Genomic DNA, 16,898 nt, shown 5'->3' on the forward strand with positions numbered 1-16,898 from the left:
CTGAGCTTGGATTATGGTAAATTGAATGAATGAGGACTATAACACATCTGCTGTTTTACTGGATATCATTTTTAGCTAGCTGAATTACTTCTTGCTTTTATTTGTTTGGAATTGCTATTTATTTATTGCGGTTGTTTTATTGCAGGAATGGGTCAGGAAGCTGGTAAGACTGCCTGGCCTAAACCTTCTGGGGGATATCAGACTCTCACAGGACGGAGATATGGAAGAAGACACGCATATATTAGTTTCCGACCCTCTCTAGAGAGTCCTAACAGATCTTCAGCTCGGCAGAAGAGGGAAGGTGAAGGCCTGGAATTGGGCAGTGTGCAGAAGGAAACCAATTTAAGTGTGTGATATGTCATTCTTATGAATGTAGCATATTTATTGCAACTGTGAACATGGGAACAGAAACTGCTGCATTTGCCAATTTTAAAAATATTTTCCATTTTCAATACAATATGGGAAAAAGTACCTCTACTTGGAAGTAATGGAAAGGTGTACAGTGAGTGTGTCCTTGTCGGCTCCTTTAAGGGGGCTAGAGGGCTTGCGGTACATCTGTTACCCCGAGAACCAAGTGACTGTATGAATGGGGTCAGAGGAGTTCATTCTCTGTTGTTTTCAAAGGCAGTGGGTCAGAAAGGAGAGCCCAAGCTGCTAAACATTATTTTCATGGTAGAAGACTTCCCTTGTTAAAAGTGGAAAAAAATATTTTCTAAACGTTTTTACTGGGCTTATTGTTCAGGTATGAAGTCTAGTGAAATTGAGCATAAATTTACATGTTAATGTCCTACAACATAATTTCTTAGGTCTTCATATGTCAAAAGATAAAAAGTTGTATTTTAGGTGTCACTTGACTCCTTTTTGAAAGCATTTTTTACTTAAGGATGGGGAAATATCATTGTAGGCCTTAAAAAAATAAAAATTAGGAAGACTTTATAGATTATTTATTATTATACAGGATTTATATAGCGCCAACAGTTTGCTCAGTGTTTTACAATATAACGGGAGACAATACAGCAACAATACAGTTCAATACAAGAGGGATAGGAGGGCCCTGCTCCTTGGAGCTTACAATCTAAGAGGGAGGGGCTAGTGGTACAAAGGGTAGTAACTAAGGGGGATGGACTGGTAGGAGGAGTAGAAGATTCCATTATTATCTGAGGGCAGGATAGGCTTCCCTGAAGAGAGAGGTTTTCAGGGCTCTCCTAAAAGGGAGCAGAGTAGGCGATAGTCTGATAAATTGAGGTAGTTCCAGAGGATGGGGGAAGCTCTGGAGATCAATATAATGGCTAGAAATAAGCGCAACAAGTGTAGAATTAAATAACAAACAAGAAATGCCTAAATGCATTGGGGAAGATATACAAAAACTTGTGTACACAGAATTTGTTGCAGCTGTGCATAGGAACCAATCACCAGATTTTAGTACTTGCTAATTTTGGTGCAGTACTAATTTAGTTGTGTGTTTTTTGAGTTGGTAGGGGGACAATGGGAAGTGGTGTGTTTGTTGTTCTTTATATTCAACTATAGGAAGCCATTGTGGCTTATGCAGGCCATACGTTGTGTTCTGCGGTACTGTGTTCTGCCAGCAGGGAGTCTGGGTGGATCGACTTGGGTACAATCAGTCTGTCCAGGTAAGGATCAAATTTTGGCTGGATGCTGTTAAACCAGCCAAGATTTGATCCATCTGTGTCCAGTTTTAGTTTCAGTGTTTTTCTAGATAAAAAAAAAAAAAAAAAAAAAAAAGCCCCCTGCAAAAGATAAGTAATACATATTTATTAATACAAAGTATCAGTTTACAAAGTATCAGTTCATGCAATTTTTGTTCTTGACATTTGTGCATTATTAGCAGTATACTCGTGTGTAAAAAATGTTAGTTTAAAGTAAAATATTTACTTTGTTTTACCATTTTAAGTAATAAATCATAGCAGTTATGATGATTTTCAGTAGAGCAAGGGCCTCCATGGGCTGTAAACAGTGAAGAAGGTATGATGAATTGTACTTTAAACAAGCAGAAGTACCTCATAAACCCATGAGTAGAAACACACTTGTAGAGAACAAGTTATGGCTGGTTTGAAATCTTCACAGTAGTCTTCAATACCATGCCACCTTCCTGCTCGTCGAGATCAAGCAAACTGTGTTAGTGCTCTTCAGGGAGAAAGCTTATAAGCATTAATCGAATTCATGTTTTGTATGCGGTTTAAAATGAAAAAAATATTTTTATTGTAAAATAATTCTTCCCTTCCCTTTTTTTTTTTTTTTTTTTTTTTTTTTTTTTTACCAAATTTTAATAAATTAAGTCTAGTAGCTTAGGCAGCCTAACGCCCCAATGAGCACACACTGAGAATGTTGGGCGAATGATCGTCCATGTGTGTGGTGTTTTGTTTTGTTTTGTTTTTTCTGTGTTTTTGCATGCTAGTCTCGTATCGATAGTGAAGAGGTTGCCAACGTTTCGAAAACTCTTGCACAACAGAAAATTCAGAAGTGATGTAATGTATTTGTTTTGTATTTTTGTATGATTTAAATGAAAATCGTACTATCTGGTGTCATACGAGAAACATTTTCCTGCTTGTCCCTTCAAATTTCAGATGAAAGATATGTACGAACGATTATCGTACGATCTCTTCGAAAGTGGTATTTTCCGTAAGATTTTCTGTTCCTGTGTACTAGGTTTAGACTGTCTTTCAGTGTTCATTACCCGTTATCAGGCAGACTGCATTATCATGATTTGTTGTTTTGGTTGACAAGTCACCTGTCCCTGATATCTTTTAAGTGTGAACATTAACTCTGACTCCAAACGTGTATGTGTGCTTGTCTATCAAAAAAAAAAATTTTTTTTTTCTTCTATTGCATGGGTAAGAGATCAATTGCCAGGTTCAGTTATATCTGTCTTTGACTTTATTGGGGAGAGTCTCTTCATTTTCCATACATGAAATGCGGTTGTCCTTGGGTTAGGAAGGTCCTTTTGTCAGACGTTTTAGCACTTCCTTACTGCCTAAAATGTGTTTTGACTTTTTGTTGATGTGTGATTGAAGCGATTTTTATATTACTTCCTATCTTGAGTAGAAGTAAGGAGAAATCACCCCAGTAGGGACCCTGATGGCTCTAAAGAGTTGACAGAGACTCTAACCATTTCCCTCTCTCTCATAAACAAAACAAAGTTTTGCTTCAAGTTGAGCTTTAAATGACACACATGCTGAGCAAATGTGGAGTCTGCCAGTGCTAAAACTCTTCTCAGAATTGTAGATTCCCTGGGAGTCCTGCTAATTCAGTGGCTTCAGTAGTTTAGTGACCCAAAACTAAGCATGCCTATTTGTAGATGACTTCAATCTGCCTGTTTTGTTCCATGCCTGTTTTCAGTCAGTAGCTCAAAATATCGAAGGCAATCTGTATTCTCAAAAGGAGGTCTTTTTTAACCCATTTTGTTTGTTCATTAGCTTAAATTTCCTAGAAAACCCAGGTTAGGGAAGAGCAACCTTGACATTCCAGGTGTGGTGAAACAGATCCCATAATGCTCCTGCTTGTGGCGGTCATGCCTGTGACTGCTGGAGACCTGCAGTGCCTCACATGACTTGTAGCACCACAACAACTAGAGTAACATGAAGAGGGAAACGGTGAGCATCAATCACATTTCACTTTTCAGCAACTTCATGCAGTTATACAGTTGATTGTTGTTGGTTTATTTTGAATATAAACTCTCGTGTCTAAAGGTGAAACACTTAGGCCAGCTTCAGAACTATGCATGCAGATTGTAATGCATGTTTAAGCAAGTTGGTCACATATGATCATGTTTTTTTTGGGGTGCTACCATTCATTTTAATGGGCTTCCAATCATTTAGGCAGTAAACAAATCTCTTGAACCATTTAACACCCAATACGTTTGGAACCACACGTTGCTGTGTGTTGAGGGGAAAAGAGTTTGGTATTTTTGTGCTCATTAACTGCCTGTACAGGGTACAGGTATCACAACATGTGGCAGCTCGTAAGACCGCAAGCTTTCCGGTGTGTTAATATGTGCACATCATTTGTAAAAGGGCCTTTTTGGTGTACCTATACTAAACAAAAAAAACTGGAGTCTCCCAAAACCTGTGTATACCGTTCTGTTGATTCTAAATGTGAGAAAAGTCAAGCTGGGCCTCCCTTACACCTCCATCTACTAGATAGCAGGGGCGGAACTAAAGGTGTGGGCATCAGCTCGATTTAAAGCTGAACTACAGGACCTCTACACATAGAAAGTCAGAAAGTGGCTAAGTTTAACAAGGTTCACCTTGTGGACATATCTTTTCTTTACAACTGTCAGTTTTACCGAGCACCAGGAGTACAGCTGTTCCTATACTCCCGGCACTTTAACAGGAGCAATGCTGCTTTCTCACACACCATCAACTCTGCCTGCCCTGCCCCTCCCCTCCACTGTCTATTCACAGAAGACGTTGGGGTTAATTTACTAAAGGCGAATAGACTGTGCAGTTGCACTGTGCAGGAGCATTTGCTCCAGAGCTTTAGTAAATGAGGTAAAGATTTTCTTTGCAAAGAATACCCAATCACATGCAAGGAAAATACACAGCTCAAAATAATTAAAGGAACTATTTAATCGGAGTATATCATCGTCAATTATACTCCTGGAATATTGATCTGGCCAGTTAAGTAGCAGGGGGGGTTGTTAATCGGTGTCAGTTACTTTTGGTGTTAAATTAACAGGTGCACTATATGGGCAACAATGAGACGACCCCCAAAACAGGAATGGTTTTATAAGTAGAGGCCACTGACATTTTTTTTTTTTTTCCCCTACTCATCTTTTCCGACTGTTTTTCACTAGTTTTGCATTTGGCTAGGGTCAGTGTCCTACCTGGTAGCATGAGGTGATACCTGGACTGTATAGAGATTGCACAGGCAATTTTCAGGAGACAGGCCATTACTCTAGGAGAGTTGGACAGGGCTGTAGAAGGTCTTTAATCCATCAGCAGGACCAGTATTTTCTACTTTGTGCAAGGAGGAGCAGAATGAGCACTGCCAGAGCCCTACAAAATGACCTCCAGCAGGCCACTGGTGTGAATGTCTGTGACCAAACAATCAGAAACAGACTTCATGAGGGTGGCCTGAGGGCCCGACTTCCTCTAGTGGACCTTTGCTTACTGCCTGGTACCATGGCGCTCAATTGGCATTTGCCATTGAACACCAGAATTGGCAGGTCCGCCACTGGCGCCCTGTGCTTTTCACAGATGAGAGCAGATTCAATCTGAGCACGTGACAGATGTGAAAGGGTCTGGAAGACGTTATGTTATCTGTAACATCGTTCAGCATGACTGTTTTGGGGGTGGGTCAGTGATTGTCTGGGGAGGCATATCCATGGAGGGACACACAGACCTCTACAGGCTAGACAATGGCAGCCTGACCGCCATTGGATATCGGGATGAAATCCTTTGACCCATTGTCGGACCCTACAATGGTGCAGTGGATCCCGGGTTCCTCCTGGTACATGACAATGTCCGGCCTCGTGGCGAGAGTATGCAGTCAGTTCCTGGAGGATGAAGGAATTTATGCCATTGACTGGCCCCCACACTTTCCTGATCTAAATCCAATAGAACACCTCTGGAATATCATGTTTCAGTCCATCTGAAGCGGCCAGGTTGCACCTCAGACTGTCCAGGAGCTCCGTGATGTCCTGGTCCAGATCTGGGAGGAAATACCCCAAGACACCATCCGTTGTCTCATTAGGAGCATGTCCCGACATTGTCAGGCATGCATACAAGCACGTGGGGCCATCCAAACTACTGCATACCATTCTGAGTTGCTGCAATGAAATTTCAGCAAAATGGACTAGCCTGCTGCATCATTTTTTCACTTTGTTTTTCGGGGTGCCTTTGAACATAGTCCTCTGTAGGTTGATAATTTTTTATTTCCATCAAATGATGGGGCATCCTTACATTCTTAACACTTTACCCAGTCCATATCTGTATTGATATTGAGCATGATATTGCTCCCCATTAAGATCTGATGTGTTTTCAAAGTGATCCTTTTGGGGGGGGGGGGGGGTGATGTGTTTTTTTTTTTTTTTTGTTTTGTTTTTTTGTTTTTTTTGTGTGCGTGTGTGTGTATATATGTGTGTGTGTGTGTGTGTGTGTGTGTGTGTGTGTGTGTGTGTATATGTATGTATGTAGGTATTTATATATAATAGAGTTTTTGTAATGTTTTGGCATGGGAGTGGAAGGAATTCTGATTGGGAACAAAGTTAGTTAGCAGACCTTGCATTATTGGTGCAAGATTTGCTTCAACTTTAGTCCTACATCTAAACATGCCAAACAAAGCAGATCATATTTACATTTCTTGTATTCCTATTTATAACATTATTGCTTTTCACTGTGTTGAGCAGATTTTCCCAGTTAAATGTATAAATATTTATAATTTATTTTTTTTTTATTGTTTAGCTTCCAGTGAAAGCCATGATTCATCACTTTCCAGCATGAGTAGCGCTTTGTCCACTGATTTGCAAGAAGGGAGCAAAACACTCAATACTAATGATGGTTTGACTCCATTTACTGACTCTGAGGAGCATGCTTTGCCCCCCTTTTCAATGTTAGAACATGCTAAGGGCTGTCAGAAATTAAATAACAGTGACTGCAAGGAAAGCTCTAAAACGTTCTTGCATGCTCCAGTGGAGCACCTACACCACCCTCATCAAAATGGTGTCTGTTTTGTTACTATTGACTCTTTTGAGCCAGACAGCAGTGATGGAGAAGAAAATGTTAGTCTTTATGAAGATGTTTCTTTAAAAACTGAGGAAGGTGGAAATCCACATCTAATCAGCAATACGATATGTGAACTCCAAAAGGATTCTGCCAATGAAATGCTTTCAGAGTTATCCACCATAAATCGCACTTGTGCACAGGACAGCTTATCTCAGGGGAGTGTTGCCTCATTATCCAATCATTCAACCCTAGACCTATACTCAGCACCATGGAGTTTATCTGCTAGCTCTGTATCAGAGGATGAAGCTATGGGTGTTCGAAGTGTAGAACTTTATGAATCCCAGCAAAACAAAAGTAAAACTGACTTAATGGGAAAATATAGCCTAGGAATTAGTAACGAAAACAATGCAGGAGGTGCTAAAACTGACCCAACAAATGAACCAGTTGTCCGACCTAAAATTAGAAAAACATGTCCCACAGTTTCCGGAAAGGACCCATTGAAAACTGATGAATATGGAAAAGAAGCCAAAAGCTCTAGAAGAGAAAAGCGGGAACCGCATGCCAATGTACAAAAATCTAGCAAAGCTGAAAATGTCAACACTGCAAAGGAACCTGGCTCAGTATGTGTTGAGGGAGCACAAAAGAAAATAAAGGGAGCTAACAAGGATACAAGAACTCCAATAGACAGTAAGCCATTAGTGGATGACACCTTTTGGGATGATTTTGAAGTCTATGGCTTGAAGATGATGGACTCGGCAAAAGAAGAAGACAGGTAGGATGCCGTGTGGTTGGTTGTGTGTGTGTTTTTTTTGTTTTTTTGTTTTTTTTTTTGTTTTGTTTTTTTAAATTGAGAAATAGATGACATTCTTGCTTCTAGCTGGCCAGGTCAGTACGCTGTACTGACGTGGCATTCCTCTTTTTTTTTTTTCGTTTTAAGGTCATGGCACCACCCTCACCCATCCTGTGGTGCTGCTTCCCCTCCTGCTGGCTTCAGCTACATCAGGGGAGCCTCAGAGAACATATAATGCGCCAAATATATTCCCCCCCCCTCCCCCCCCCCCCCCCCCATGGTTCTCCAACATGAAATGCACCCCCCCCCCCTTATCCTCGCAGCAATGCTGCAGCTACTGCTGGGGTGGGAGGTCGGTATCAGGACTGAGAGCAGGGGGCTGGTAAATATGATATGTTTACCAACCCCTTCTTGAATGAACACAGTGAGCAACTGATACTGATCACACCTATGTTCATTGATTGCTAACATAGTAGTAAAGTTTAGTGAATTTAGTGTAAAATTATTTTAGTGTACTTTTACTGAAAATGGTGATTTGATAAAACATTTGCATAAAAATTGTGGGGTCTAAAACATCAGCAGCAATTTTTTTTTTTTTTTTTTTTTTTTTTTTAACTACGGATCATGTGCTTTTAGAAAATGTATGGTTTAAGGGGGTCTTTTACAAAATCAGCTGTAAATGAAAAATTATACATCCATAGTTTTAAAATAAATTGCTTATTTACAGTTTTGAGTATCTTTGATTTTCAGCACTTCGCAAAAGTGCAATTTTAAGATTTTAAAAATATTTTTTAACTCAATACAATTTTATATTTAGTAGGGATTTATACAATAATTGTGTATTTTTTTTTTTTTTGCTGTGTTTGTGTCCACTAATAATGATTTTAGTGTATGTTTATCAAATGTATTGTTTTGATTATCACAAGGGCTAAAAAATCAGTAGCAACTTAAATTCTACTGGTCCTATGCTTTCTGAAAATGTATGGTTTTGGGTGTCTTTAACAAACTCTGAAATCTGTAAGTGAAAATTTTTTTTTAAAAGTTTTCAAAAGTGGTCTGGCCACCTGATTTTTAAATGTGGAGTGCAGGGCCTGGTAGCGAAAGGGTTAAAGTGCACCTGTGTTTTGCCCATTAAAAGCTGTGGCTTCTCTAAATTACCTGCCTCCACAGTTTCCTATATTTACCCTGCCTCTGCTCCCTTGCTGCTGTATTCTCTCAAAAAAAAGTAAAACCAAGTGTTGGCATCAAATTGATCTACTCCAAGGCTGTACAGCTTTTGGGCTTTGGGTAGCATGTGGCTCATCAGACCACCTTTTACCCCTCACATGGTCCTAGCTAGGTCCCAACCTGGAAGTTTGAACACTTTCCTGTTATGTGTATGGACTGTAAATTGTTCCACAGCATCCAGCACCTTCCCTTTTAACTATGCCAGCATTTTGGGCAGTGTAACATTTTTTGTTCGACAGAGATAGTATAAAACACAAAGTATATCTGGAATACAAATGCAGTGTTACTAAACTAAATGTGCCTTTGTATTGGGATACATGTAACTAAGGCTTATAATGTTATAAAAAATAAATCTGAGGTGTGGTGCAACATCATAAAACCAAATCCAATCGAAAAAAAAATGAAAATTCATTGGTACACCACTATTCCAAAGTGACACAAAAAATACCAATTTAAAAATCAATAAACCTAGCTCCTGAAGGAAGTTCACCACCACCACCACCACCTTCATCTTGGTTCAACATTATTATTGTGGTGTTTTGTGAGTGCAGCTGTGGGAGGGTGTGTGGTGTTTTTTTTTTTTTGTTTTTGTTTGGTTTGATGCTGAGCACCAATAGCAGTTTTTTACCATTTTAGTACAACGTCTATCTGCACTTTTTATTGCAGTGCAGTTATTCATTTTTTAAAGCCCCCCCCCCCCCCCCCCAGCTTCCCTATTCTTATACTTGCCTGTTCCCAGTCCAGCAAAATCTCCGTTATGCGACCTCCTCGTTGCCACACAGCTGCTTGGCAGAAACTTCCCCATTTAACCCATGTATGTATGCTGCAATCTTAATTAAAACCTATGGATTAATTGTATTTCACTTGATACAAAGTTTCCACAGACTTGAAAAGCGATTTGTAGAGTACATTACACAAGCCCAGTGGAAATTATTCTGACAAGCAACTGTGTGAAGTTGAATGCATTGGTAACAGGGAGGGGGGGGGGGGGGGCATTCGAAAGCAAGTATAACTGTACTCCTCTACTGCAAATAAAAAAAAAAAAATAAAATTAAAGCTAAACTTTAACCATAACAAGTTGATGGTAAAATGTTCTGTAGCAAGGAACATATTTTCCACATTTAGCGCCCCCAACTTGCAGGGTCTGCTGCAGAGGCTGCCCACCACCACATGCACCAGTCCATACAATCCAGCCCCATGTGACCTCCACCTGATGGAGCGGGTGGTGGGGACCCAGCGGCCTGTGTGCTGCCCCGTGTGACCTCCACCTGATGGAGCGGGTGGATTGCCCGTACTCCCTACAGGAGCTTGATGCAGTGGAGGTGTTCTGGTGGAGGATGGAGCTGCCCGGGTTGTGTGTGTGTGTGTGTGTGTGTGTGTGTGTGTATATATATATATATACATATATACACACACGGGGGGAACTAGACCTGGCTTGTATACAGGGGGGAGGATCAAACCCAGGGCATATATAGAGGCGGGAGGACGTGTGTGTGTGTGTGTGTGTGTGTGTGTGTGTGTGTGTGTGTGTGTGTGTGTGTGTATATACACACACGGGGGGAACTAGACCTGGCTTGTATACAGGGGGGAGGATCAAACCCAGGGCATATATAGAGGCGGGAGGACGTGTGTGTGTGTGTGTGTGTAGAGAGAGAGGAACCAGATCCAGTGTTTATAGAGGAGGAGAGAACCAGAATATACAGGGGGGCAGGGCTTGACAAATCCCAGGTCGCTATGGCAACCAGAAATCACGTCCTGGCACCTGGCCTTCCACCAGCCCACTCACTGCCAGCACCAGGCGCGAGCAACTCCCATTGTCCGAAGCCCCAGACATGCAGCTTACCCACAGCAGAGCCAAAGTTACTCTTCTCCCCACCGACACCCTCCGCCCCCCTCCCCCAGCAGACTCACCGTTGCCGTGCAGAAAGGCTCCCCTCTCCCTTGACACCAACCAATCCGTGCGTAGTGTGGTCCACCCCTCCTCCTTTCCGCCAGACCCCACACATGGCGCTGGAGGCGAGCAGAGTCCAACCCACACAGAATGCCACACACACATCAATGTGCAAATTCAAGATCTACCATCTCCGTCATCGAAAATAAAGCCGTTGGTCAAATTAAAGAAATGGCTTTTAACTTCGCCACTTTTTAACCCACGAATGGTGGAAAGTATCTTCCCTCCCCACCCCCACGCCATCTGCATTTTGTCTTACCCATTCCCCCAAAGTATCTTGCAAGATGGAACATGCCCTAGCTCCTAACCTCACAGAACGGCAAAGAGACCAGATCATACAAATTACCTTTAAGACTTCTTCTTAAAGATCCAAGAGACAGGCTACAAAAATTTAACTAGATGGTACAGGGTCCCCAAAACCCTACATAAACTGTTCCCACAGCTCCCCATTATGCTAGAGATGCCAGAGGAAGACAGGCTCCATATGCCACGTCTTCTAGTCCTGTAAAGACCTCAAAGACTTCTGGTCCCGGGTTAAATATTGGATTTTTAAATTTACCAACATTCAGATATTGGAATACAATTTCTGTCACAACCCCAAGGTCATTGAAGTACTACAAGCACTCCCTATTGTTATATCTGCTTAATGCTGCCAATTCTACTATTTTGGAAGCAACCAGATCCCCTCACATTAGGACATGGTTCACCAACAAACTTAAGCTGATGGAAGAACTTATGGCAACTGTGCACCACAGGGAGGAACCAGGTTGCAAAACTTGGTTGTACTGGACCACATTTACGTGTACAAGCAAATATCAGAATATTTTAGGCTCACAGCTATCACACTGTTTAACCTCCCCCCCCTTAGCAGCAGCAACTGTACTGTTGGGCCCCCAGGATTACAGCGATTAGCTGTCTTCTGGGAGTTGTAGAAGCCTTGCAGTTGTAAATAAGAGCGAAGTCCATGATGTATCTTGGACTTACCTCATGGTATGCCTTCACTTTTTTTAAAAATGAGCTGAATTCCTGAAATTCATCTTTGTCAAAAAACAAAAGTTTTGCCTTTTAGAGTAGAGATGGTTTAGAACACCTATTAGGTTTCTACTGAAGTCTGTGATCCTGTTACGGAGATCCACCCTCTCTCTTTGTCCTGTTTTTATCATTAGCATCCAAAGTGAAAGTAAAGAGAACTCCAAATTTTGTGTTGTCCCCACAAAAGTAATAGAGGTGAAGTGTTCCAATCGGGACACTAGTTCTGGCAACTTGGTGGTCCCCAAGGAATTGCCTTAATTTGCGGGGATTATCTGATGCTTCCTGTTTTGGCTTTGGGACATAAAGTGAAGGTAAATCTCCCAATGGGACACAGATGGCAAAAAATATTCTAACCCTTCTTTACTCTATTCAAAATTGGGGGGGGGGGGGGGGCGCTGTCAGCAGATCAGCCTCTAGTGACTCACTGACATTATTTTGCCTGTGTCCAAATTGGACAATTGAATATAATCATAAATAAAATGTTCATTTTTAATTTTTTGTTGAGAATCCTTTACTGGCAATGACTGCGTGAAGTCTGGAACCCACAGACATTACCAAAGACTGGGTTTCTGCCTTTCTGATGCTTTTGCCAGGCTCTGACTACAGCTGTCTTCAGTTCTTTGTTTGAGGGTCTTTCTGTCCTTAGTTTTGCCTTCAGCAAGTGGAATGAATGCTCAATTGGGTTGAGATCAGGTGATTGACTCGGCCGTTGCAGAATATTCCACTTTTTTTCTTTCAAAAGCATACCTGAAATTAAACCTGAGAGTGTGCACTTTCAGCCCATATCCATTATAGAACTATAGCTTGAATATGTTTTGGTAAATACCTGAAAAAACTAAAATTGTGCCTGTGTCCAAATATATATGGACTTAACTGTATGTGTATATGTAATAATTTTATATTTTTCACACCAACAAAAGCTTGAATTTCTCTTATTTGTTTTTTGTCTCTTTTTTGGGCATATGTAGCAATGTCCAGTGTCCTAAACTAGTTAAAAGATAATGCTGGATTTCAACAAAATAAACACACAATCCCCTACTGTATGTGAATGCAGCATCAATCCAATGCTGCATCTGTTCCCCAGCTCTACACTGAGAACTGTGCAATTGAACACCGCTGATCGCAGTTTTCCGAGCAAGGAGCGTTTACTGTCAGTCACCGCTCACCGCTCATTGGATCACCAAGCTATAGAGGGAGTGAAAGCAGCTGGCTCAGGCTCTGTGTCGCACTGAGAAGCTGAGCTAGCTGCTGGTCAGGCATCTTGGCAGATCCTGACATTGTCAGGATCCCTGCAGAGCATTGACCTGCTCTGTGACGTCAAAAAAAAAAAAAAAATGTTACACCGAGGTAAATGGATGCCCAACATGTTCTGATTTAGAATTGCGCACGCATGTGGAATGTCGCCAAGCTACGGTACTTAAAATCTCCACAGCTGACGCTTTAAAAATTTCTACAGGTTACCAGTGTAAAGTTACAGAGGAGGTCTAGTGCTACAATCATTGCTCTTTCTCTGACGTTCATGGCGATACCTCGTGTGGTTTGAACACAGCTTACATATGGGCGTGGCCTTTGTATGCGTTCACCACTAAGCATGAGTGGGGGAGGGGGGCGCTTTAAACTTTTTTTTTTTTTTTTTTATAAGCAATATATAAGAAATAAGCAATGACAGATCCTCTTTATGGAGAGATGTGGGGTCAATAAGATTAACCCCTTAGGTTCCACAGTGAGTATAACAAGCATGCTTTACTGCATATACAGGCTGATTTTGTCCGTGTGCGTCTGTCGTGGGTTTAGTAACACTGTAAAGCAGTATTAATTTTGACATTTACATTTTTATTAATGCCTTTTTCAGCTCTGAATGCAGTGATGGAGAATGGTCTACCTGTTTACCCTCCTATTTCTCTGGTGATAAAGATCATTCTTCTAGTGATGAAAGCTGGGAGACTTTGCCTGGAAAAGAAGAGCATGATGTACAGAGTAATAGCAGCAGCTTGGAAGAGGAGAATTCTGACTTTTGCTTCCAGGTTGAGTAAGTGCTTTTTGTTTTGCTTTTTAGTTTTTACTGCTACGTATGCAAATATGTATTTGTAATAGTCTAGTCATAATTTCCCAATATTTTTAGTTGTGGCTTTTATTAGCCGTGTGTGTTGTTTGTTTTTTTGTTTTTTTTGCGGTTGTCAACTGGTTCTTTGCCCACTCTGGACATACAAAGAGGGTTTGTTGTTTACAGATATGACATGACACTTTTTACTTCATTTTCTTTAATTTTTCTGCCCTGTTCTTCCACTGGAATACCCAAAAAATTCAACAATACACTGGCTTGGAGCTTGCACGGTTCAGGCCTGGATGTTGAATTTTCAAAGCAGACTGGAGAGTCAACCACTTTCCCATGCCTGGGAATGCCAAGAATTCTGTCAGGGCTTTGGCAAGCAAACATTTATGGGGGTGAGGATGATTGTGGCAGTTAAATTCCTTGGTATGCCTGCTCATTTTTCCTTTTTTTTTATGTTATATATATTCGAATTGTGCATTATGCCTAAAGAAATGGTGGGCACACAACAAAATAAGGTTTGTTTATAAAACGTTTTGCAATGCTGATAATCTGGTGAAACTACTTTCACATTCATTCTGTGCAAATTAAGCAGATGTTTATTTGAGGTTTTGTATAAAATAACTGGTGTTCCTGTTGGTCCCTCTGCTTTCCTGTTAAAAACTGACTACTCTAGGCATGAGAGCACAGCAAGGTCAGTTCTCTAGCTGTGCCAGAACTCGGTCTGCTCTCCAATGATCAGACTTGTCCTGACACTGGTAATTTATTATATATATATATATATATATATATATATATATATATATATATATATATACATATACATATACATGTTTTGGCTTTCATTTATATTGAATAGGTTGTTTTTACAGAATGAGGGTTTACAATCACAGTAAATTAATTGCTAAAGTATGTTACAAATTAACAGAACATATGTTTTTAATTTAACTGTTGCTTAACTAGCTATCTTTCAGCTACGTATATAGTCATATGTAGGCTATGTAGTGCTGGCTCCTAGGTTTTTAAGCTGGCTGGGTGAGATTTGTCCAGGCCTGGAATCAGCAAATCTGTTTTATAATGGTCCCATTGTTATAAAAAAGAATGAATCTCAAAAATGGAAACAATGGAAGGATATTATATCTATTTATTTATGCTTTGTTGGGGGTGAGAGTAGACATATTTTGCTAGCATATATCTGGCTTGTAAGAATTGGACTGTTGTGGTGTTTTTTTGTGTTTGTTTTTTTCTCCCCCTTTTCCAGACATTCGGACTTATAAAGATCTGCAGATTGTATTAATTGATAAATTGAGCTCCAGCACACCCATGTTTTCCATACCTAGGACACATGTTGTATGCAAAAACTAGCTTTCTACAAGTTACTTGTTTCCATTCTTCCTACATACTTCATATTATTTGGGTACTCAATAGTTCACGGAGGTGCCTGAATTGTACAGTGGCCTTCAGGGGATTTTTCAAAAGAGGTGAGAGGTGCAGTTGCTGAATTCTTTTGAAATGGTCAGATTATTCATTGTATGCAGTGACAGCATACACGTAACCTCATGCATTTCTGTGTTTATCTAGCAGGTTAGAAGTTGTTGTTTAACACAATGACCCCCCCCAACTAAAACATTTAAATTCCAAATTAGGGGAAAATGAAATATAATGTATTAAAATCACTTTGAATGTAAAAGAGGGAAGCATTTGAAAATATGCTTTTTATTTTGCTAAGGTGCATTGAAAAATTTCCTGTAATGAACAACATGACTGATTATGTTTTGCCTTTTTATTATTGTTGCAAAGAAAAAGTTAATAACTTGACTATTATCTAGGTGAGTTTGACTGATTTGCTTAGTGGCAATATTGAAAAATATATTTGTTTTTGAATGAGTAAATCTTTTGAGAGGTGGTTTTATTCCAGAATGTTCCTGTAGTAGATGTGCTGTTATTACATTGATGTGATTCTGCACTGCAGTGTCTCCAAACTGCAATCAGCAAAGCTCTTTCAGAACTAATGCAGGCCATAGACGTGGGGAAAATCGGGCGTTTTTTTTTTTTTTTTTTTTTTTTAAATAGTAAATCGGTCGTTCAGACGGCCGACGTTGCCACTAATTAAAAAAAAAAAAAAAAAGTCGGCGGGTTTTAGTCCCGTCTACGGCCGTCAATTAATATAATAGCAGTGTCCCTGCATAGAGACCCGCTATTATTTTTGACAGAAGAAATAGATTATGCAGAAGAAGAAGAGAAACATTTGTATCTATTTGTACTTGAATAGAAACATCTGTATCCAAAATACATACAAATAGATACAATGTTGTAACTTTTTTTCGTCTCCGTCTTCTGCAAAATCTTCTTCTGCAAAATCTATTTCATCTTCTCCTCTTTTCTTCTGTTCTTCGTCTTGATATTCTATTTCTTCTTCTCCTGCAAAATCTATTTCTTCTATTACTACTTTTTCTTAGTCAATTTATTGTCAAATCGGCCAGAAGAACAGCCGATTTGACCATAAATTACCGCGAAAATCGGCCGATCTAACAAATCGTCCCAGGATTTTCCAGCATGGCCGATTTTTCAAAATCTCTTAATTTTTTTTTTTTTTTTTTAAAGGCGGCAGTCAGGTATTTCCCCAAGAATAGTAGTATACATGTGGTTCATTGCTCCATCACTCTGCCCCACAAATTAGTTTAAAGCAGTAGTAAACTTAAAAAAAAAAAAAGCTTTCCACCTGCAAGGTAAAGGCATAATGTGCTAGTATACATCGCATACTTAAAAAGAGGAGTTTGCAAGTGTACCACTGGGCAATGCATAGGTTTAAAGAGAGCTCTAAAAGGAGTTGGGCTTGATAACATTGAACAGTGTTTTTTGTTTTTTTTTGTTTTTATTCAAATTGCCCAAAAAAAACAGCAAATATGCTTTGAGAGTCTGCATTCCCTTCATAATCCTTTTGTTTGTAGCTCTGACAAATGTTCTGCATGAATGCTTTTGTACACACACACAGTTCGAATCAGCAAAGAGGGTGGTACAAGTCTGTGTAGATAAAAGAAAGCTCTTTCAAATATCCAGATCGTGTCAATATTCACAAATCAATCCAGTAAACAATATAAGGAATAATCTTGAAATATGTATAAACGTTTTGTTACAGATTTTATTTGGTTACCATCAAATGTA

The 16,898-nt window shown here is 40.0% G+C and overlaps 1 protein-coding gene across 4 annotated transcripts in view; it reads left to right on the forward strand.

Annotated features, from left to right (window-relative positions):
* The window catches only part of PJA2 (praja ring finger ubiquitin ligase 2), a 54,503-nt gene that overhangs the window by 15,262 nt on the left and 22,343 nt on the right, over positions 1 to 16,898 (forward strand). For 2 of the 4 annotated variants that reach the window (XM_089684747.1, XM_089684748.1), the window contains exons 2-4: positions 146 to 346; positions 6,423 to 7,455; positions 13,536 to 13,712. In XM_089684747.1, the coding sequence (XP_089540873.1) occupies positions 148 to 346; positions 6,423 to 7,455; positions 13,536 to 13,712 (1,409 nt within the window). In that variant the 5' untranslated portion in view covers positions 146 to 147. The remainder of the gene's footprint in view (positions 1 to 145; positions 347 to 6,422; positions 7,456 to 13,535; positions 13,713 to 16,898) is intronic. The other 2 variants (XM_089684749.1, XM_089684751.1) reach the window with 2 other exon arrangements.

Source organism: Staurois parvus, unplaced genomic scaffold (genome assembly GCF_062004578.1).
Source record: "Staurois parvus isolate SC_StPar_1 unplaced genomic scaffold, SC_StPar_1.0 ptg000354l, whole genome shotgun sequence".
Taxonomy (NCBI): Eukaryota; Metazoa; Chordata; class Amphibia; order Anura; family Ranidae; genus Staurois; species Staurois parvus.